The sequence below is a fragment of the Aethalodelphis obliquidens genome, unplaced genomic scaffold (assembly GCF_003676395.1).
Source record: "Aethalodelphis obliquidens isolate GAN/ISIS:26980383/991018 unplaced genomic scaffold, ASM367639v1 scaffold55, whole genome shotgun sequence".
In the NCBI taxonomy this organism is placed as follows: domain Eukaryota; kingdom Metazoa; phylum Chordata; class Mammalia; order Artiodactyla; family Delphinidae; genus Aethalodelphis; species Aethalodelphis obliquidens.
Genome location: NW_020837999.1, coordinates 9523752 through 9547849, shown reverse-complemented (window position 1 = coordinate 9547849; position 24098 = coordinate 9523752). Strand labels below are relative to the sequence as shown.

Here is a 24098-nt window from a genome sequence, read left to right as displayed (position 1 = left end):
ACATACTCACTTCACTCGTTTTTGAGAAAATGTCTGCCAAATACCCAAGTCTGAATAACCATAGTGTATCATTCCTTCTTTCAAATTAAAAAAGAAAATGTGTTTCATGAATAAAACATTGAGTTCAACTCACAACTCAGATAATCGCACAAATGCTTTTCCTCAAAAATAAGAAGTCATTGCATTTTATTTTGTACGGAAGTGTTTTATGCGTCCTTCCCATTTCATTACACAGAATATTTAAAAGACTTGTACTAGCTTTGCCTGTTTTGTTTTATTTACTGTGACTACTAATACAGTTTGGTGTCACTGCATTGATTCATGCCAAAGGACTGGCAGTTTTACCCATCAATGCTTTTGTACCATAAGTGCATTATCATGAAAATACTTTTGACCTCATGGACTCCTGATGGGATCTCAGGGGCCTCCAAGACTCTGCCGATTGCTGATGATGCTTTGAAAACTCCTGCCCTATAGTATTATTAATTCTGATAGAGTATGATTTGAAGTAAAGATTACGGGAGAGTGGCAAGGAAGGAAAAGCTTAGGCTCTGAAAAGGAGAGCTTAATTCCTATTTGGTTTATGTTCAAAGTAACCTTGAATGGAAGATACTTAAAGGAGAGTATCTTAGGGGCAGGCTATAAACCTTATCACTGCAGTTAATGAAGGCATCGAATGAATAAAAATCTAATATAAAATAAGAAACTAAATTAAATGATAAAAGCATTTTGCATTTGAAATGTGAAAAATACATTTGGATTCTCCCTGTTATTACTTCCTTACTACCATGGGAATAATCTTGATTAGACAATACTTCACTCGGCAAATTTAGGAAAGTTCTTGTAGAGTATACAAGAATGAGAATTCTGTTTGCTACAATTGCACTTTAATGTTTCAAAGAAATGTAAGTCTGCTTCGACTTATCAGTATTAGATAGCAACTAACCTCAGCATTTGGGGAAAATTTACCCACAAAGTAATGTAAGATATAAAGCCAATTTTAGTGCAAATGTACCTAGTTTGATAAAATAGGTGTGTGGATCAACTGGAAAGTACATTTTTGCACATTGACACATTAAATATTTATCAAGAAAACTTGGTTTTGAAAAGATTTCTCAGGTGAACTTTTCCCAAGCAGGTAATCACTTCCTATTGTTTAAAACTTTTACAGTTGTCTTTTCTGAGTACAAAAGTAAAGCCTTTTCCTTGTATGTAGAATGTGTTTTACATTTTTTTTTTCTAGTAGAAAAAAGGAAAGAAACAAAGGGGGGAAAGATGATAGAAAATTTCTCCTAATGCCACATTACTACTTTGTATATTTTGGGTCTTTTTAAGAGAAAAATACACATTCACTGTAAAAAAAAAAAAAGGAAATATACAAATAAAAGTTGACATAAGAAAATAGGAATAATAAAAAAGTGGTAACCACTGTTAAAATGCTCCCTCTCTCGTTAAACTAACTAATTAAATATTATGAACTCAGTAGGAATACAAAGCATGAAAGAGTTTTGTATTTTTTTTCCTCATCATTGCCTTCAACTAAGCTAGGGAACAGCTTTATTTTCTATCTCACATTGATATATAGAAGACACAAAGTTTTTCCATTTTAATCTCACAGCCAGTGTGCACTTCAGAACCTCCTGCCCCCCAGGTCCAGCCAGGTGAACAAAACTTGAAGTTGACTGGAGAGGGTATTCTCTACAGCTTCACTCCTTCACTATTTTCCACTTTTCCCCAACTATGGTCATTGCTAAAGTACTTTCTTGTGTTTTTGTTCTTCTTGCTTGCTCTTTCTCCATATGGAAAAGTTAATATTATCTAAGTGTTTTTCTTACGTCTTTAAAATGTTTTGAGCACAATTTTAATGCCTATGTATTATACCATCTGTCACATGATTATTCCATAACTCTCCATTATTGTTGTGTTCATAATTCTGACTTCCACTCATCAGATTTTTTTTTAAGCAGGTATACTCAATGTGCATTGAAACCCTAGAGCACACTTCTGTGAATTACTCCTTCCCTATAAAACCTCAAGAGTTTTGCTGAGTGTTACGTAAGAAAAAAATTTAGTATCACAAAGGGAAAGTAAAAAAAAAAAAAAAAAATCACTTTTAAAATTGCATCCAAAAAAAAAAAAAGTACTTAGGAATAAACATAACCAAGGAGGTGAAAGACTTATATGCTGAGAACTATCAAACAATGATAAAGGAAACTGAAGGTGATTCAAAGAAATGGAAAGATATCCCATGCTCTGGGACTGGAAGAACTAATATTGTTAAAATTGCCACACTACTCAAAGTGATCTACAGATTTAATGCAATCCCTACTAAATTACCCATGACATTTTTCACAGAACAAATAATCCTAACATTAATATGGAATCATAAAAGACCCAGAATTGCCAAAGCAATCCTGAGGAAAAAGACCAAAGCTGGAGGCGTAACCCTCCCAGACTTCAGACAATACTACAAAGCTACAGTGATCAAAACAGTGTGGTATTGGCACAAAAACAGACATATGAATCAATGGAACAGAAGAGAGAGCCCAGAAATAAACCCATACACTTATGGTCAGTCTTCAGCAAAGGAGGCAAGAATATACAGTGGAGAAAAGACAGTCTCTTCAGCAAAAGGTGTTGGGAAAGCTGTACAGCCTCATGTAAATCAATGAAGTTAGAACATTCCCTCACATAATGCACAAAAATAAACTCAAAATGGCTTAAAGTCTTAAATATAAGACATGACACCATGAAATTCCTAGAAGAGAACATAGGCAAAATATTCACAGACATAAATCTTAGTAATATTTTCTTAGGTCAGTCTCCCAAGGCAAAGAAATGAAAGCAAAAATAAACAAATGGGACCTAATCGAACTCATAAGATTTTGCACAGCAAAGGAAATCATAAAATGAAAAAGCCTACGGAATGGGAGAAAATATTGCAAATAATGCAACCAACAAGGGCTTAATTTCCAAAATATACAGACAGCTCACACAACTCAAAATCAAAAAAAAAAAAAAAACCTAATCAAAAACTGACAGAAGACCTAAACAGACATTTATCTAAAGAAGACATACAGATGACCAACAGGCACATAAGATGCTCAACATCTCTAATTTATTAGAAAAATGCAAATCAAAACTAAAATGAGGTATCATCTCATTGGCCTCAAATAGCCATCATTAAAAAGTCTACAAATGATAAATCCTGGAGAGGATGTAGAGAAAAGGGAATTCTCCTACTCTGTTGCTGGGAATGTAAATTGGTGCAGTCACTGTGGAAAACAGTATGGAAGTTCCTTAAAAAACTAAAAATAGAGTTATATGATCCAGCCATCCCACTCCTGGGCACAGATCCAGAGAAACCTCTAATTCAAAAAGATACATGCACCTCTATGTTCACAGCAGCACTATTTACAATAGCCAAGACATGGAAGCAACCTAAATGTTCACTGACAGAGGACTGGATAAAGAAGGTGTGGTATGTATGTGTATGTTCACTTATTCTGTCAAGCAGAAAATCAATAATTGATACCGCAGATTTAAGCAAAAATTTATGAGAAAATTATTTCAAACTAAGGCAATGCTCTCCATGAGCCTAACTTTTATCTGCAAATTAGGAAAGACTGTTTTGATTCAATCAGTGATCAGACCCATGGATCACTGCCGCAGAAAGCGCAAGGAGCTCACTGTAACAGCCTAGGATGCAGAGGGTGCTATGCTAATACGTGTTAATAGATGCTATAGGATAAAAGCGTCCCAGGGCTCTCCTGGTGGCTCAGTGGTTGAGAGTCCGCCTGCTGATGCAGGGGACACGGGTTCATGCCCTGGTCTGGGAAGATCCCACATGCCGCGGAGCGGCTGGGCCCGTGAGCCATGGCCGCTGAGCCTGCGCGTCCGGAGCCTGTGCTCCGCAACCGGAGAGGCCACAACAGTGAGAGGCCCGCGTACCGCAAAAAAAAAAAAAAAAAAAAAGCGTCCCATAATCAAATGAGATTGGAAAACGCTAGGTTAAAAAAAGTTAAATACATTTCTGAGAGTATCTCAGGGGTACTCTGCTATTTAATATGTGAAAGTGCAATATGAATTTGCAAAAGGAGGCAGTGACTATAGAGGCTTGTGTTTATGAAGCATGTCCTTACCCTGGAAGTCACAGAGGGAAATATTCTCAGACTCTGACAGGTAATTCACCAGTTTAGGAAAAAAACCCTAATTTCCTATTATAACTTTTTATAACACATTACAATATACAATTTATCTAAGAGAAATAGAATTATAGGAAGTTAAGCATGAAAAAACTATGGTAACATTATTTATCTATTTATTTATTTATTTCCCCAGATGTCAGAGATATTCTTGGAATTTAATAAGAATAAAACAAAGGCTTGCTGCCTCAGAGAACAGAGAAGCAGCAGCTATGAAATGCTGGAGAAGAAATCAGCCTCAGGGTGTTGATCCAATGTCTGGGACAGGAAGGACAAGAAGGGGATGAGCGTGACCTCTTGTGGGCAGAACCTCCCTTATTTCACCTTTGTACACTCTTCTTCCAGAACCACACACAGTGTCATGTACGTAAGGTGATAAAAGTCAGGATGCATGAGTAAAGGCTATTTTTCTAATCTTGACTTTATTCATTAACAAAGCTTTCCTAAAAGTAAATCTTATTTGCTTGTGTATTTCTATCAGTTGGGATTTTGTTTGTCTGCAAGTGATAAAAACTGAAAGCAGGAGACTAGAAGTTTATCTTTATGAAAAAAGCCTACATATCAATACACAAAGCTGCCAAGTCAGCTTCATGATTGTCAAGGCCCTTAGCACAGGGCTTCCACCTCATCGTCCAGTCTGCAGTGACCATGTCCTTTCTGCAGCCGATAGGAAAGAAGAAAGGAAAAACAAAGCAAGCATCTCCATTTAAGGATGCTTCAAGAATTCGTACATGGACCATGATGAGGGAGGCTGGGAAAAGCAGTCCTATTCCAAGTCGCCATGGATTCAGCTTAAACTTGGGAATTCTATTATTATAGAAGAAGGAGGGAATGCCTCAGTATTTAATACAGAAAAGTGTATGAAAGAAAAATTTTAACGTATAATAAAGAAAATAAAAGTATATGAAAACCTGAGAGAGAATGGCCAGCCAGAAGAAAATGCTTAGCTTGCATCTTTGGAAGGGCCATCAAATGTTTCTAGTGGGGACATCTGAATATCTCAAAAGCACCATTCAAAGAAAGACAATTTACTTCCCTCTTCATCTCTTCTTCTTTCCCACACTCTCCAAAGTATGTTAGGGAGTTGGGGAGGAGTTGAGTATGAAAAAGAAACATACTTTAGCCCCTTCTGGAAACTGCCAGACCACCACCAGCTCTAGCTTGGGGAGGAAAAGTTGTGATTTTGAGTGAAATAAGTAGCGTTATTACATAAAATTGGACAGTTTTTATTACTAAATTGTGATAGTTCTATTACTTAAAGTGATCATAGGACATTTGAGTAGCAACAGGAGATCAGAAATGTTATATGTGTGCTTGAAGATTTTATCCAGGAGCAGGGAAAGAGCTTTCCTACTGAATAAAGTTTAAAGGAAAAATGAGAAATAATAGTAAAGATTATTTGTCATTATATCTCATGAGTATTGCTTGTACGCAGCCATGACGACAATAATTACCTCATAGGATTTTTGGTGAAGAGTATGTTCAAAAAAAGGAATGCAAGAAAGCAGTAGAGAACAAGGTATAAAAAGCAACTAAATAAATGTTGGTTTCCTTCCCTTGTTTCATACTATTCATCCAACAAATAGGTGTTGAATTCATATTATTTGCCAGTTATGTTTTTCAGAATAAAGACATAAAAGGGGGGAAATCATTGAGAAAAGTAGAAATTAATTTGAAAAAAATCATATCTCAATTTTCCCTGTCTAAAGAGAATTCAATTTATCTGACTCACTGCCACCTGGGGGCAGCTGTTGAAACTTTAGACACAAGTCCCAGGAGGACTCCAGCACTTGAGGCTTGGAATTTTAACCCCATTTTACTAACAGAGTCATTCTATAACATATTTCTTGAGTTTTATGAGATCATTTAGTTACTTTTCTGCTAAATGCTTTTGCCAGTCCAAAATGGGTCCACACACAGATATGACAGGGTCTGAAACCATTTCCTGGGGGTATTGGGTTAGAGAGAAGCCACCTTCCATTGTGTCAACTGAAGGTGGAATTTTCAGTTTTCTCCATTAACATGACGAATTTCACTTGCCTTTTCTGCTTTCCTAGTTGTAATCGCTAATGAATACAAGTTTTATATTTAGTGACACCTAGCGGTTCCATGTGGTAATGAGAACACTTGCTTTGATGCTTTCTCTGGCTGCGTAACAGGCCAAGAGGGGCTAGGCTTAGGTTTGTTTCTCATTTTTACCCTTGTCAAATAGTCTGTGAGAAAAATTACTTTGTATCATAGTAGATCAGATTCTCCCATTCCTGTCTGTAAAACAGAATTGATATTTGTGCTCCCATATCATCAATGGGATGTCAGAAATTTCTGGAAGAGAGGTGCTATGTTCTTTCAAGTTGTTATAAATTGTAGAGCAACTCTCTTTCTCTCTGCTGGAATCTATGGAGGTGCTACTGACCAAGAGTGTGGAGGAAAGAAGACAGATAATGTCAATTGTTTCACTTCCCTGACTGGAGCAGAGACATAGTATGGAGATTTTTAGGGAGGAAGAAGCCAATGACTCACATTTTTCTGTCTGGTTTGAACTTGTAATTTTTTTAAAAGCAAAATAAAGAGCAGAATATGACAGTCCATATTTGAAAGCCATTTCAAAATCATTTTATAACAGACCCAATTGTGATTCAGCAGTTATTTATCCTACTCTTGTCTTTTGTTTTCTATCCACCCATAGATTATAAAAAATTGAGCAGAGTCAAGTGAGTCCCCAGGGAACAGAAGAATCCAACCCATTATGACTTTCTTCTTTCTTCCTAAGTTTTAAATAGATAAAAACACAAAAATAATATAGTATACACTCATGTGTCCATATTTTCTTTAATAAAATAAATAAAAATATTATGGGAAAAGTTACTTATTTTCTTATTTCATTCCAAATTCCCATCACTATCATGCATAAGATGTTTATCCTCTCAGCTCATGTTTTATAAAAATAATTTGCTTTCAATATATGCACATATCAAAAATATTAGTTGGTGTGTTTTATATGTTGTAATTATGTAAATATTATTGCTCTGTAGGTATCATTCTACAACTTGTTTTTATAGCTAGCCATCTATAGATATATAATCTTAGTCCATTATTTTAACTGCTGAGTTCCATTGTATAAAGAGATCACAATTTACTGTCCATTCTCTTACTATAACATATTGTTTCCAATTTTTTTCCTACTAAAAATAAGGTTGTGCAAGTACTTTTATAATGGTGGAGTAAGAACCTCTCAAAATCTATTCCTCCATAAAAGCAATGAGAACACTGGCAAAATCAACATTTTTAGAACTTGGAGAATTAACTGAATGCTTGCAATCATCTAAGAAGTGTTTATTTTTAAAAATGGGTGAAAACCCAAAACCCCAAAACCACAGTAGCTGTGAAAATCAGTAGCCTAGCCACTGCTAGAGAGGGCAGAATATGTTCATAGATCCCACAAATCCTCCAGGGAACCATCATTATTTGACCTTTTTGTTATCTCCTTGAAAAAGTACCATTCATAGGGCCTGTCATTATTTTACCTGACTCAGAGGTCCTTCAGTGCAAACAGTCCTATTCTCAGAGCATTTGCCAAAACCAATCAGTGGCAGTTGTCTAACACTGTAGCTCCCAGAGGTGGCAACAACAGTTGGAGCAAATAAGAGCCTGACCAAAAAAGGAAAAATAGAGACATAAGGTGCCCATAGGACGCTTTGAAAGCTCTGATCTATTTCTGGAAATCATGTTCAGAGCTCTGTACACACCAAGGAAAGATATAAGAAGGTTCTAATCTCTTCCTTCTGGGCAACATTAAGGCTCTGCAATCAGGAAGCAAAGACTAAGGCAGTGTTGTAAACTGCTGGAAGTATGGAAAGCATTCAATAACAACAACAATATACACACACACACGTACAAACACATGGAGCTCCTTGGCAAAGGTTGGGAGACTTACTGGTTCAAAACACTTTAAAAAAACCTCTATCCAATCATTAGCTAACTGAACAGAGAATTCAGTGGCCATATATGACAAAAAAGAAAAACTACAGGCTTTACAGTATTAGTCCAGGAAAGTCACTACATTCACAAAATAAAACCACCATCAATAACAATAATGAGCATAACAACAAACTCTGAGGGGAGAGCAATATGATTTCTAGAGCTGCTATATTAAATTTTTTTAAATATCCAGATTTTAATAAAAATTATGACACATGCAAAGAAAAAGGAAATTATGGCCCATATACAGGAATAAGAAACAATAGAAACTGTCACTAAGGAAACCAGATGTTGTACCTACTAAACAACGACTTTTAACAAACTGTTATAAATGCAGTGAAAGAACTAAAGTAAACCATGTTTTTAAACAAAGTATAAAAACAATGTCTCTTACCAAACAGAGAATATCAAAAAGGAAACAGAAATTATACAACACAGCCAAATAGAAATTCTGGAGTGAAAAGTATAACTGAAATGAAAAATCTACTTAGAGGGGCTCAACAGCAGATTTGAATAGCAGATGGCAAAATCACCAAACTTGCCAATAGGTCAATCGATGTTATCCAGTCGAAAGAGCAGAAATTTAAAAGAAAGAGGAAAAATAAACAAGACTCAGTGACTTGTAGTACATCATCAAGTATATCAAAATATGCCTAATATGAGTAATAGATGGAGAGGAGAGAAAGGAGCAGAAATAATATTTGTAGAAATAATGGCCAAAAACTTCCCAAATTTAACCCAAGAATCCCATTAACCTGCACACACAAAGCTCAAAGAATGTCAAGTAGCACGTGTAAAGCCAAAAACAAAGAGAAAATCTTAAAAGCAACAAGTGAAAAGCAGCTCATCATGTATAAGATATTGTCATAAGATTAACAGCTGGTTTGTCATCAGAAACATGGATGGCAGAATGTAGCAGGGTGACATATGCAAAGGGCTGGGAGGAAAAAATTGTCAACCAAGATTTCTATATCTGGCAAAACAATGCTTCAAAAATTAAGAAAAACCTTACAGAAATTGAAAAGATTGTAAGGGAATGCTCTGAATAATTGTATGCCAACAAATTACATAACATATGAAGTGGAGAGATTTCTAGAGAGACACAAACTATCAAAACTTGCTCAAGAAGTAGAAAAAATTGAATAGAACTATAATAAGAGATTAAATTAGTAATCAAAAACCTTCCTACAAAGAAAATGTCAGAACCAAATGACATTAGTGGTAAATTCTACCAAGTATTTAACAAAAAATTGACAACTATCTTTATAAACTCTTCTAAAAAATAGAAGAGGATTGAACATTATCCAACTTATTTACGAGGCCAGCATTACCCCCGATACCAAAACCAGACAAAGACATCTCAAGAAAACTACAGACCAATATCTCTTATAAATATAGGTGCATAGATAGTGTTGATGGTTGTACCCGTCTGTAACTATATTTAAAACTACAGAGTTGTACACTTTAAAAGGGTGAATTATATGGAATACAAGTTATATCTTAAATTTGTTACCAAAAAATGCTGCAATGAACACACTTCCCCGTGCCTCCCAGTACACAAATTCTATAAATGTTTCTATGTCTATGGACCTACAGGTGGAAATTCTGGGTCACAATTTTTCAATTTTACTAAAATGTGACAAATTGCTCTACAAAGTAGCTATATCATTTGTACTTCCTCCAGTGGTGTGAGAAAGTTCCAGTTTCTTTTATCTTTGCCAATATTTAGATAATCAATTTAAAAATTTTTACTTATCTGTAGTTATTTTTTTACTTATTTGTTGTGAAATGGTATTTTATTGGTTTGCATTTTCGTGACTTTGAGGACGATTAAGCATCTTGTAATATTTATTGACCATTCAGTTTTCCTCTTCTGTGAGTTTTCTATTCATATCCTTCACCCAACTTCTAGCAAGCTTGTTGGTTTGCAGAGCTACCTTTCAGTGCAGATAACACAAGAACCAGAAGCTTCCCTCCTCAGGGGTGACAGTGAGCATTACCAGCCACTTGAGCATATCAGTACTTTCTAGGCAAGTACATCCATTCCAGAATGGAATCTTTGAAGTATATGGTTGTCATGACGAATGACAACATCTCAAAGGATTCCTTTCGTTGTTAGAATGTTTTACCTTTGGCTAAGAGGTAAGACACTTGAGTTTATCTTCACTACCTTGCCTCCTATAAATTGCAGAGAAGTCACACACGAGTAAGTGATTTTTATTCTATTAATCCTTCAGTCAGTCAAAAGTCTATCTTCTTTCTAACTTTGACTACTTTTCTTAGTTTTTGTTCTGTTAAAAGAAAGAACTATGGGTATATTAGAATTTACTTCACTATGGCCCTCCTCTAAAGTTCTTTCCAAATTTGCCAATCAAAAGAGTTCATCTTTGTTAATGAATCTCCTAACTCCATGTCTACCTTCTTTTCCACCATCTGACCACATCTCTCCTGCCTCGAAGGCATCTGGAGCACTTATCTTAACCTATGGCAGTCTACACCATCAAATTTTGGTCTCACCTCAAGCACTCAAGCTCAAAAATTGAACCCCCCTCCAGAAAACATTTTATTTTTCTCAATGAAGCTGGATTTCAAGGAGTCAGGAAATAGAAAAATTCATCAGGTGGTGAAAAGCTCATGAGACTAAATAGTTTACACATCAATTTTTTATTAAAATAAACCATGCACACATAAAAACACAGACCAGCAAAACTTGGGGAAATTCTACATCTGTTCTAAAATTTCTTCACATATGTATTCAATCCTGTGAGAATTTTAAAGGGGAAACATTTGCTAAAGCTAAATAAACATTTAGTAAATACGGAATCTTTGAAAATAACAATGAAAACACTCCAGTGGTGAAATAGCTAAATTGTGAGTAACTATGACATCTCTGGAATGAAGCTTTTGTTCAGATATTTGGATCCAGAGGTACTCCCTGGGAAGATGAATGATGCTTTTTGGTGGGGATGGAGGCATGAGGAAAAGCAAGGTGAGCACCTTAGACAGAAAAACGGAAATGGAATATGCAACTGAACACCTTTCTTTCGTTCTGGTTTTCAACCAAGAATCTACTGTTGCAGGTAAGTCATGATAGAGGAGGTAAATTCTGAAGCTGCCAAGATTAAATAGCAAGGGTAGAATAAATCTGAAAGAGCAAATTTACACACACAGTTCTGGGTCAAGAGGAGAATTTCTCTATCTGAAAGTCCAGCAAACATTTGATCTGAGAGTAGCTCATCACATTCAATACTGAGTAATCATCAAAATGGAATCAATAGAGGATGTAAAAAAAAAAGAAAGATTTTACAAGAAAAAGGCAGAAATGTAATATAAAAATAATGACAGTTAAATAATTCTAGGAAAATATCACAGAGCAGATAAAAAAGACTTTATAATTTAATGAGGCAATTTTATCTGTAAAACGTAATCTTGAAACAGAGATATAAGAATTTAGGGAAAAACAGTGCCGTTTAGGACAGAAGTGGAGGGGAAAGGATATTCTCACAAAAACAAAGGTCATGTTGGAAACGGTGCAAAGAAAATAAGCATTGCTGAAAATATGGTAAGGAGCATGAAGGACAAGACTGAGATAAGCTAGAAAGACATTAAAAAAGAGACCAGGGTTTCCCTGGTGGCGCAGTGGTTGAGTCTGCCTGCCGATGCAGGGGACACGGGTTCGTGCCCCGGCCCAGGAAGATCCCACATGCCGCAGAGCGGCTAGGTCCATGAGCCATGGCTGCTGAGCCTGCATGTCTGGAGCCTGTGCTCTGCAACAGGAGAGGCCACAATAGTGCGAGGCCTGCGTACCGCAAAAAAAAAAAAAAAAAAAAAAAGAGAGACCAATATAAGCATAATTGGTGTCACCAAAGAAGAGAACCAAAATAAAAGAAGAAAATATTTAAATAAAATTTTTAATATAAATTTTCATGAAGATATAGGTCGAAAAGCAGACTATGTCCCTAGAAAAATTAACTCTATACAATCAAAGGACCAGTATCCTAGTAAAGTTGCTGATTTCCGAAGATAAAGAATGCTTTGGAAATCCAGGAAAAGGAAAAGTATTCAATTAACCTTTCTAGGAGAAGAAAAAATCCAGCTCACCATAGCATTTTCCACAGCAATACTGGATGACAGTGGAACAGAACACATAAAATCCTTGAGGAAAACATTGTGGCCCAAGAATGTTATACTCAGGCTAACTTTAACTCAGAGTGAGTGTGAGAAATGTTTTGTAACATGAAAGAACTCAAGGAATGTGTTTCCCTTCAAGAGATTAATAGAAAATGAACTTCAGCTCAACAGGAGATGACTAGAGAAGCCAATGCAGTGTGCACTGAATCTATTTAAAAGAAAGTGGGGATTATTGTTACAAAACTGAATATAAATATAAACTTTGTAAGTATGAAAATTATATAACTAATAAAAATTAGGAAAATTAGGAAATAATTAGTAAATAAAAAACTAGGAAAATTAGGAAATAAGGAGGAAGGTAATGTAAGGACATTGATTCTTTATTATTAAAACTTGGGGATTAATAAGTCATCAAGTAATATAAACAAAAAGGCATAAAGGTTTCACTAAGTAATTTAATCAACTAAAATCTATAGGGGTTAAGGAAGGGGAGGAAACAGAGATGAACAAATTTCATCTTTGCTCACAACTGGGAATCAGATTTGGTCTAAAGTTTGGTCTACAGTTTTGAGGAATAAATATATTACAAAAAGTTAGAGTCATCTTAATCATAATCACAACAGGAATATAAACCTTTCATATAAAAGAAACACACAAAACACACCACTTCACACACAAAGAAAGTCAAGGAAAAAATACCAAGTAATAAAGGACTTAAAAGTAGCCACAGCTACAGAAAAAGCATAAAATATAGAACAAAATTAAGACCAAAATATGTTCCATAAATAAATCAAAATGGATTGAACTCATCTATAATGAGAAAGGAGTCTGGTTAAATTACAAATAAAACCCAGCAATATGCTACCTACTAGAGACATTTATAAAACAAAATACTCCATTGTAAAGCAATTAGACTCCAATAAAGATGTTAAAAAAAAAAGGTTGTGAATAAAAAGATGGGAAAATGTACACCAAGAAAATGTAAACAACAACAATAACAACAAATTAGGAGTCAGGATCTTAATTCAGACAACTTTGACTTTTAGGCTTGAATTAAGACTTAAAGAATTAAATGTGATTTTTTAAAAGCATCACATAATGAGAAAGTCTATAAATCATAATAAAGATAAAATAATTATAAAAATTCATGTGGTAAGAAGAATTTTAAGATGTCCTCCAATATTCCTGTCTCTTGGTATACATGCCTTGTATAAATCCCTCCTCTTGAAGCTGAAAAGTTAAGGAAGGATAAAGGCTGGAGCTCTGATATGATGGGATATGATTATGTTACACAATACAGCAAAAGGGATTTTATAGATGTAATTTGGTTACTAGAGAGTTGGCTGCGAGTTAATCAAAAGGAATATTATGAATGGGCCTGATGTAATCACGTGATCCCTTTGAGTCAGGGTCTAGACGTTGGAGACAGAAGTCATATTGGTAGTGTGAGAAGGCCTTGTGAAGGGGCCACAGAGCAAGGAACTCAGACAGTTTCTACAAGCTGACAGATGCCCTCAGACTCAGCCAGCAAAAGAGCAGGATCCTCAGTCTTTCAGTCTCAAGGAATTGAATTCTGCCACCAACTTAAATGACCTTGGAAGAAGATCCTGAGCCTCAAGTGAGATGGCAGTTCATACTGACACCTTCATTTCAGCCATGTGAGACCCTAAGGAGAGCCTGACCTTCTTGACCCACAGAAACTGTCAAATAATAATAAATGGGTGTTTTTTTTTTAAGCCATTACATTTGTGGTAACTTGTTACACAGCGATCAAAAATTAATATGATCTACTTACCATATAATATAGTAGCATCAAAATTCATAAAGCAAAAAAAAAGCTATAGGAAAGTTACTGGTTTATGTACTAATACAAAATACTCTTTTGCAGCATTAGTAGTAGCAGTCTTTAATTCACCTTTGTCAGCAAGTCGTCAAGGAGTATTAAAGCAAGTATGAATTTAGGATGTACTTCAGACAAAGGTAACTGTGTGTATTTGTGCGTGGGAGAGTGAGAGAAACCCATATATCAATCTCTAGCCCTGAATACAAAGAACATATCTTTTTTTCTAATGCCCACAGAAAGGTGTACTCACAAAAGATAACCATATGTTAGGCTAGAAATTTCTGTATAAATTCCAAAATGTAGAAATAGCAGAAATAGTCTCTAATCACAATGCAAAAAAAAAAAATTAGCAGTCAATAGTAAACTTATGAAATGAACAAAAATCCTTACCATGTGTCATATAAGGTATTCTATTAATTCTTAGGTTAAAGAGAAAATTAATACACAAATTACAGAATGTTGATAGCACTACATATTGGAACCTACAGCATATAGCTGAAAGAGTACACAGAGAAAAATCCATAGCTTTGAACACTTAGAATTATAAACCAGAAAGGACAGAAATAACTGAATCAAGTATCCACAACAAGAATTTAGAAAAAGAACCTCAAAATAAATCCAAGGAAGGCAGAAGGAAAGAAGGAGTACACAAAGATGAAGCTGCATCCCTGAATCTGATAAGAGAAAAACAGTAGAACTATTGAATAAATTCAAAATCTGATACTTTCTCATGATGAGAAGGACACTTCACTTCTGTGATATTTTTCCCAAAACTTATATTTCCAATCAAATCTTGAGAAAAACATCAGATAAATGCAACCTGAGGGGCATGCCAAAATATCTAACCAGGTACCCTTTTCAAAATAGTCAAATTCACAAACAAGGAAAGATTACAAAATAATTACAGAACACAGGAAACAAAGGAGAAATGATGACTAAATGCAATGTGGGGTCCTGGTTTGGATCCTGGAACAGGAAAAGGACATTAGTGGAAAAATAGAGCCTACAGTTTAGTTGTTAAAATTGTACCAATATAACTTTTTCAGTTTTGACAAATGGTCCATGGTTATGTAAGATGATAACACTATGGAAACAAGGTGAGGGGTATATGAGAACTCTAAACTATCTTTGCAACTTTTCTGTAAATCTAAAATTATCCCAAAATAAAGACATTATTTAAAAAAAAAAGAATTACAGAAGACCTAGAAAATTGAAACAGAACAATTAAAATGAAAGAAATAAAAATAATTATCAAAGGGCTACACCGTCAAAGAAAGACATATCAGGTTCTAAAGGTTTTCTAAGGAAATTTTACCAAACATTTCAGTCATTGATAACTCCAATTCTAGTTAAATCATTCTCATATCATAGACAAATTTAAAAGGCACTCATATTCTTTCCCATGAAGTAAATAATTTAAAAATAATATAGTTTTTTTCTTTCCAATTTTAATACACTTATTTATTTCTATTTTCTAACAATACTAGCTGGAATGTCCAGAAATGGCAAACGATAGTGGTATAATGGTCATCATTGTCTTGTTCTCTACTTTAATGAGAATGCTCCTAATTATATCCTTATTACATCTGGCTCTGGCTTTTGTGTTTATATGTCACATTAAGAAAATGACTACATACCTGTTTTATTAAGAATTGCTATCAAGAATAGATTTAAAATTTTATCAGAATTTTCTGCCTCAATATAAATGATCATGTAACATTTTTAGCAATTAATATTGAGAATTATATTATGGGTCCTCCTTTATCTAACCATCCTTGTAAGTTTGGAATAAATACCTCTTGGTTAGGGTTCATTATTCTTTTAATGTGGCTGTGTATTCTGTTTGTTAATCTTTTAGTTAAGTGTTGTTTAGTAATATTTGTAATGAATTTGTCTGAAGTTGTGTGTGTGTGCGCATGCGTGCGCGCACGCATGCGCACGCACATACTGTCTTCATTGGGCTTTGCCATTAAGGTCATATAAAACTTCAGATTTGGGGATATGTTCCAACAGGTGGTAAAAGTTCATTTCCTTTTAACTACTCTCCCTCTTCTCCCTGACTAGCAAGTAATCTCCAGATTCTGCAGTCCAGTGTCAAATGGCATCGCATGGTAAGTGATATTCTATGAGGAAGTAATGTAACTGAAATCTCTTGGGGGGAAAAAACAAACAAATTTGTTCACTGTCTCCATTACAAGCCTGTCATAATTAATGTTTAAAATATATTTTAACATAGGTGAGTAGGTGGAACGGGGAAAAGGGCAGTTTGATTGAAAACTGTTTTTAGCTTTTTCTTCCCGGCAGAGTCATCCATCGTGCTCACCCTTCTGTGCCCCTGCAATGACCTTCAACACTAATTCAAAAGGAAGGAAGTTTTGACCCATCCCACTATTTCCCCATCCACCCTCATCTCCTGATTGCTCTGCCACAACAGCCTATTATCCTTCCTCCTTCCTCACTGTGGAAATCCTTCCCACCAAAATGGGTCAGAAGTAATCACCACTCGGAAGAGGACAACAAGTCATGTCATGGCAGATGAGAAAAGAAAAATATTTTCCCAGGTCACAGCCACAACCTCAGAGAAATAAAGACAGGGGAGACAAGGGGAGCTCTGAGAGAAGGAAACCCCATTACCCACTCCAATAATAGTAAAAATAGCTAACACTTAAGTAGCATTTATAACGTGTAAGCCATGCTCTGAGTGCTTTACATGAAAAACTCATTTAATCCTCACAAAAGTCCTACAGAGTAAGTGCTACTACTATCCCTGCTTGACAAATGAGGAAACTGAGGCAAGAGGTGACCTGCCCGTTGGCACATAATTTACAAGTGGCAGAGCCAGGGTGCAAATTCATGGAATCTGGTTCCAGAGTCCCTGGTCTAAGCATCAAGCTGTAATGTGTCAACCCTAAAACCGAGAATCTTGCCTGCCCTTGGGATCAAGGAAGACCTGTGAATAAATTATGAGGTTGAAGATTTTAAATAAACAGGATTCAGTATTACTAATAATGGTGAAGCTGTTTTAATAAAGAGATGGAAAATTCATGGAAATCAGACTTAGAAGTCAATAAGGGAGACAACGATCTAGGAGGGAATCGAGGGTAGGGGATCAGTGAGAAGAAAGGGAATAGAGGACAGTGGAAGACTTACAGGAAAAAACAGAACAATTTCCTACTTGTCTCAGCTGAAAAAATGTTATTAGCGCGCCCATATCTGCGTATTCTACCTCTAGATAGATAAAGACTTGGAATCTTTGTCTGCTATTTACTCTTTTGTGCTGTACTGTACATGTGTGTGCATTATTATTTTTTTTCTTTTTTTATACAGCAGGTTATTATTAGTCATCAATTTTATACACATGTCAATCCCAACTGCCGAATTCATCACACCACCACCACCACCCCCCCCGCAGCTATCCCCCTTGGTATCCATACATTTGTCCTCTACATCTGTGTCTCAATCTCTGCCCTGCAAACCGGTTCATCTGTGCCATTTTTCTAGGTTCCACATATATGCGTTAATATATGATATTTGTTTTTCTCTTTCTGACTTACTTCACTCTGTATGACAGTCTCTACATCCATCCATGTCTCAACAAAAGACCCAATTTCGTTCCTTTTTATGGCTGAGTAATATTCCATTGTATACATGTACCACATCTTCTTTATCCATTCATCTGTCGATGGGCATTTAGGTTGCTTCCATGACTGGCTATTGTAAATACTGCTGCAATGAACATTGGGGTGCATGTGTCTTTTTGAATTGTGGTTTTCTCTGGGTATATGCCCAGTAGTGGGATTGCTGGATCATATGGTAATTCTATTTTTAGTTTTTTAAGGAACCTCCATACTGTTCTCCATAGTGACTGTATCAGTTTACATTCCCACCAACAGTGCAAGAGGGTTCCCTTTTCTCCACACCCTCTCCAGCATTTGTTGTTTGCAGATTTTCTGATGAAGCCCATTCTAACTGGTGTAAGGTGATACCTCATTGTAGTTTTGATTTGCATTTCTCTAATAATTAGTGATGTTGAGCAGCTTTTCATGTGCTTCTTGGCCGTCTGTATGTCTTTGGAGAAATATCTATTTAGGTCTTCTGCCCACTTTTGGAGTGGGTTGTTTGTTCTTTTAATATTGAGCTCCATGAGCTGGTTATATATTTTGGAGATTAATCCTTGATGTAATTAATTTAATTAATCCGTTGATTCGTTTGCAAATATTTTCTCCCATTCTGAGGGTTGTCTTTTCGTCTTGTTTATGGTCTCCTTTGCTGTGCAAAAGCTTTTAGGTTTCATTAGGTCCCATTTGTTTATTTTTGGTTTTATGTCCATTACTCTAGGAGGTGGATCAAAAAAGATCTTGCTGTGCTTTATGTCAAACAGTGTTCTTCCTATGTTTTCCTCTAAGAGTTTTATAGTGTCTGGTCTTACATTTAGATGTCTAATCCATTTTGAGTTTATTTTTGTGTATGGTGTTAGGAATTGTTCTAATTTCATTCTTTTAAATGTAGCTGTCCAGTTTTCCCAGCACCACTTATTGAAGAGACTGTCTTTTCTCCATTGTATATTCTTACCTCCTTTGTCATAGACTAGATGACCATGAGTACGTGGGTTTATCTCTGGGCTTTCTATCTTGTTCCATTGATCTATGTTTCTGTTTTTGTGCCAGTACCATATTGTCTTGATTACTGTAGCTTTGTAGTATAGTCTGAAGTCAGGGAGTCTGATTCCTCCACCTCCGTTTTTTCCCTCAAGACTGCTTTGGCTATTCGGGGTCTTTTGTGTCTCCATACAAATTTTAAGATATTTTTGTTATAGTTCTGTAAAAAGTGCCATTGGTAATTTGATAGGGGTTGCATTGAATCTGTAGATTGCTTTGGGTAATATAGTCATTTTCACAATATTGATTCTTCCAATCCAAGAACATGGTATATCTATCTCTTCACATCATCTTTAATTTCTTTCATCAGTGTCTTATACTTTTCTGCATACAGTTCTTTTGTCTCCCTAGATAGGTTTATTCCTAGGTATTTTATTCTTTTTGTTGTAATGGTAAATGGGAGTGTTTCCTTAATTTCTCTTGCAGATTTTTCAGCATCAGTGTATAGGGATGCAAGAGATTTCTGTGTATTAATTTTGTATCCTGCAACTTTACCAAATTCATTGATTAGCTCTAGTAGTTTTCTGGTGGCATCTTTAGGATTCTCTATGTATAGTATCATGTCATCTGCAAACAGTGACAGTTTTACTTCTTCTTTTCCAATTTGTATTCCTTTTATTTCTTTTTCTTCTCTGATTGCCAAGGCTAGGACTTCCAAAACTATGTTGAATAATAGTGGTGAAAGTGGACATCCTTGTCTTGTTACTGATCTTAGAGGAAATGCTTTCAGTTTTTCACCATTGAGAATGATGTTTGCTGTGGGTTTGCCGTATATGGGCTTTATTATGTTGAGGTAGGTCCCCTCTATGCCCACTTTCTGGAGAGTGTTTATCCTAAATGTGTGTTGAATTTTGTCAAAAGCTTTTTCTGCATCTATTGAGATGATCATATGGTTTTTATTCTTCAATTTGTTAATATGGTGTATCACATTGATTGATTTGCATATATTGAAGAATCCTTGTATCCCTGGGACAAATCCCACTTGATCATGGTGTAAGATCCTTTTCATGTGTTGTTGGATTCTGTTTGCTAGTATTTTGTGGAGGATTTTTGCATCTATATTCATCAGTGATATTGTTCTGTGATTTTCTTTTTTTTGTAGTGTCTTTGTCTGGTTTTGGTATCAGGGTGATGGTGGCCTCATAGAATGAGTTTGGGAGTGTTCCTTCCTTTGCAATTTTTTGGAAGAGTTTGAGAAGGATGGGTGTTAGCTCTTCTCTAAATGTTTGACAGAATTCACCTGTGAAACCATCTGGTCCTGGACTTTTGTTTGTTGGAAGATTTTTTTTTTTAAATAAATTTATTTATTTATTTTTGGCTGCAATGGGTCTTTGCCGCTGCGCGTGGGCTTCCTGTAGTTGTGGTGAGCGGGGTCTACACTTCGTTGTGGTTAACGGGCCTCTCATTGTGGTGCCTTCCCTTGCTGCACAGGCTCCAGGTGCACAGGCTTCAGTAGTTGTAGCTTGTGGACTCTAGAGCACAGGCTCAGCAGTTGTGGTGCACGGGCCCAGTTGCTCTGTGGCATGTGGGGCCTTCCAGGACCAGGACTCGAAATGGCATCCCCTACACTGGCAGGCAGATTCCCAACAACTGCACCACCAGGGAACTCCCTGTTGGAAGATTTTTAATCACAGTTTTAATTTCATTATTTGTGATTGATCTGTTCATATTTTCTATTTCTTCCAGGTTCAGTCTTGGAAGCTTATACCTCTCTAAGTATTTGTCCATTTCTTCCATGTTGTCCATTTTATTGGCATAGAGTTGCTTGTAGTAGTCTCTTAGGATGCTTTGTATTTCTGCAGTGTCATTTGTAACTTCTTCTTTTTCATTTGTAATTTTGATTTGAGTCCTCTCCCTCTTTTTCTTGATGAGTCTGCCTAATGGTTTATCAATTTAGTTTATCTTCTCAAAGAACCAGCTTTTAGTTTTATTGATCTTTGCTAATGTTTTCTTTCTTTCTATTTCATTTATTTCTGCTCTGATCTTTATGATTTCTTTCTTTCTGCCAACTTTGGGTTTTGTTTGTTCTTCTTTCTCTAATTCCTTTAGGTGTCAGGTTAGATTATTTATTTGAGATTTTTCTTGTTTCTTGAGGTAGGCTTGTATAGCTATAAACTTCCCTCTTAGAACTGCTTTTGCTGCATCCCATAGGTTTTTGATTGTCGTTTTTCAATTGTCATTTGTCTCTAGGTATTTTTTGATTTTCTCTTGATTTCTTCAGTGATCTCTTGGTTATTTAGTAATGTAGTGTTTAGCCTCCACGTGTTTGTATAATTTACATCTTTCCCCCTGTAATTCATTTCTAATCTCGTAGCGTTGTGGTCAGAAAAGATGCTTGATATAATTTCAATTTTCTTAAATTTACTGAGGCTTGATTTGTGACCCAAGATGTGATCTACCCTGGAGAATACTCCGTGCACACTTGAGAAGAAAGTGTAATCTGCTGTTTTTAGATGGAATGTCCTATAAATATCAATTAAATCTATCTGGTCTATTGTGTCATTTAAAGCTTCTGTTTCCTTATTTATTTTCATTTTGGATGATCTCTCCATTGGTGTGAGGTGTTAACATCCCTCACTATTATTGTATTACTGTCGATTTCCTCTTTTACAGCTGTTAGCAGTTGCCTTATGTATTGAGGTGCTCCTATGTTGGGTGCATATATATTTATAATTGTTATATCTTCTTCTTGGATTGATCCCTTGATCATTATGTAGTCTCCTTCCTTGTCTCTTATAACATTCCTTAAAGTCTATTTTGTCTGATATGAATATTGCTACTCCAGCTTTCTTTTGATTTCCATTTGCATGAAATATCTTTTTCCATCCCCTCACTTTCAGTCTGTATGTGTCCCTAGGTCTGAAGTGGGTCTCTTGAAGACAGCATATATATGGGTCTTGTTTTTGTATCCATTCAGCAAGCCTGTGTCTTTTGGTTGGAGCTTTTAATACATTCACGTTTCAGGTAATTATCGATATGTATGTTCCTTTGACCATTTTCTTAATTGTTTTGGGTTTGATTTTGTAGGTCCTTTTCTTCCCTTGTGTTTCCCACTTAGAGAAGTTCCTTTAGCATTTGTTGTAGAGCTGGTTTGGTGGTGCTGAATTCTCTTAGCTTTTGTTTGACCGTAAAGCTTTTGATTTCCCCATCGAATCTGAATGAGATCCTTGCTGGATAGGGTAATCTTGGTTGTAGTTTCTTCCCTTTCATCACTTTAAGTATATCATGCCACTCCCTTCTGGCTTGTAGAGTTTCTGCTGAGAAATCAGCTGTTAACCTTATGGGAGTTCCCTTGTATGTTATTTGTTGTTTTTCCCTTGTTGATTTCAATAATTTTTCTTTGTCTTTAATATTTGCCAATTTGATTACTATGTGTCTTAGCATGTTTATCCTTGGATTTATCCCGTATGGGACTCGCTGAACTTCCTGGACTTTGGTGGCTATTTCCTTTCCCATGTTAGGGAATTTTTCGACTATAATCTCTCATATATTTTCTCAGGTTCTTTCTCTCTTCTGCTTCTGGGAACCCTATAATGTGAATGTTGTTGTGTTTAATGTTGTTCCAGAGGTCTCTTGGGCTGTCTTCATTTTTTTTTTTTTTTTTTTTTTGCGGTACGCGGGCCTCTCACTGTCACAGCCTCTCCCATTGCAGAGCACAGTCTCTGGACGCCCAGGCTCAGTGGCCATGGCTCACAGGCCCAGCCGCTCCACAGCACGTGAGATCCTCCCAGACCAGGGCACAAACCCGTGTCCCCTGCATCAGCAGGCAGGCTCCCAACCACTGCTCCATCAGGGAAGCCCCTGTCTTCATTTCTTTTCATTCTTTTTTCTTTATTCTGTTCCACAGCAGTGAATTCCACCATTCTGTCTTCCAGTTGAGTTATCCGTTCTTCTGTCTCAGTTATTCTGCTACTTATTCCTTCTAGTGTAGTTTTCATTTCAGTTAATATATTGTTCATCTCTGTTTGTTTGTTCTTTAATTCTTCTAGGTCTTTGTTAAATATTTCTTGCATCTTCTCGATCTTTGCCTCCATTCTTCTTCTGAGGTCCTGGATCATCTTCACTATCATTATTCTGAATTGTTTTTCTGGAAGTTTGCCTATCTCCACTTCATTTAGTTGTTTTTCTGGTGTTTTATCTTGTTCCTTCATCTGGTACATAGCCCTCTGCCTTTTCATCTTGTCTATCTTTCTGTGAATGTGGTTTTTCGTTCCAGAGCTGTGCATTATTTTTTAAAATGTTTAAACAAAATGGGTATAATGCTTTAAAAGTTTATTCAAAAAGATGTTTCTATAGATAATCTAAGTTTCATCACTGGATCAATCTATTCATTTGTATCTAAATTTGAAATCCATCTCTTGCTCTTGTAAAGGTGCTGTTTACTATGTATGTCTGTGAATGTCCCTCATCCTCAAATCATCAATTTTATCTTTATTTTAATTTTATATCATTGGATTTTTGTCTTTGCCTCTAAGCCACCCCCAATCACTTTTTATTTCTCTGGGGAAGAGGGATTTTAATTAATAAAGTAAGTTAATAGAGAGCAAAGTATCTTACTGTGTGAATTTGAAATTCTTTTTTGTTTTATTTTGTTTCGTTCCTAGTAGGGATTGCAAAGTGGAGATTTGCCATCAGTGAGCAATAAATATACTTTGTTTTGACCTAGTGAAATATATACACTGTTAGAGAAATAGAGTAGTCTAAACACAGTCATTGCCAATAGAGTGATGAAGAGTTTTACTGACAATATGAAGTGAACAGAAAATCTAGAAAACATAAAGAGCTAATTTATGCCATTTATATTACAGAAAAGAGTTTATTAGACACCAATTTATCTCTGGAGGCATAGCAGGAATCAGTAAGACAGCTGCTAAGCCTGTAAAGTAAGAATATGGTCCTAAGAAGGTTAAAACTGCACTACAATTTCAGTTCTTAATTTGTTTTTCAGAATCAGGGTTTAAATTTCACTTAGCTATGGACAAGATCAAGTCCAAAAACCAAATTATATTCAAGAGAATGACATAGACTTAGGCTGCATATAGTTGTCAACAGAAAGGAGATGGTCAAATGGTTCATGGGACAAAAAGCAAACTTGTTTCGTGTAGAGGTCACAATTTGAGCCTAAATTGAATTCTCTAGAATTCGGGCATGTCTGGACCACTCCAGATGAGACAGAACTACCAGGAAGGAAGAGCCTGCAAGGGAAGAACATATCTTGTGTGAAGATATTATCAAGGTGCATAGTGTGATTCAAGGACAATAGGCTGGTAGAAGAGGGGGAAG

At 35.9% G+C, this 24098-nt stretch overlaps 1 protein-coding gene across 1 annotated transcript in view; it reads left to right on the top strand.

The window, feature by feature from the left end:
- The first annotated feature begins 11157 nt into the window (after nucleotides 1-11157).
- Nucleotides 11158-24098, top strand: part of MROH9 (maestro heat like repeat family member 9) — a 97813-nt gene continuing 84872 nt past the window's right edge. The window contains exons 1-2 of the mRNA XM_027086456.1: nucleotides 11158-11263; nucleotides 14203-14264. Of these exons, the coding sequence (XP_026942257.1) occupies nucleotides 11158-11263; nucleotides 14203-14264 (168 nt within the window). The remainder of the gene's footprint in view (nucleotides 11264-14202; nucleotides 14265-24098) is intronic.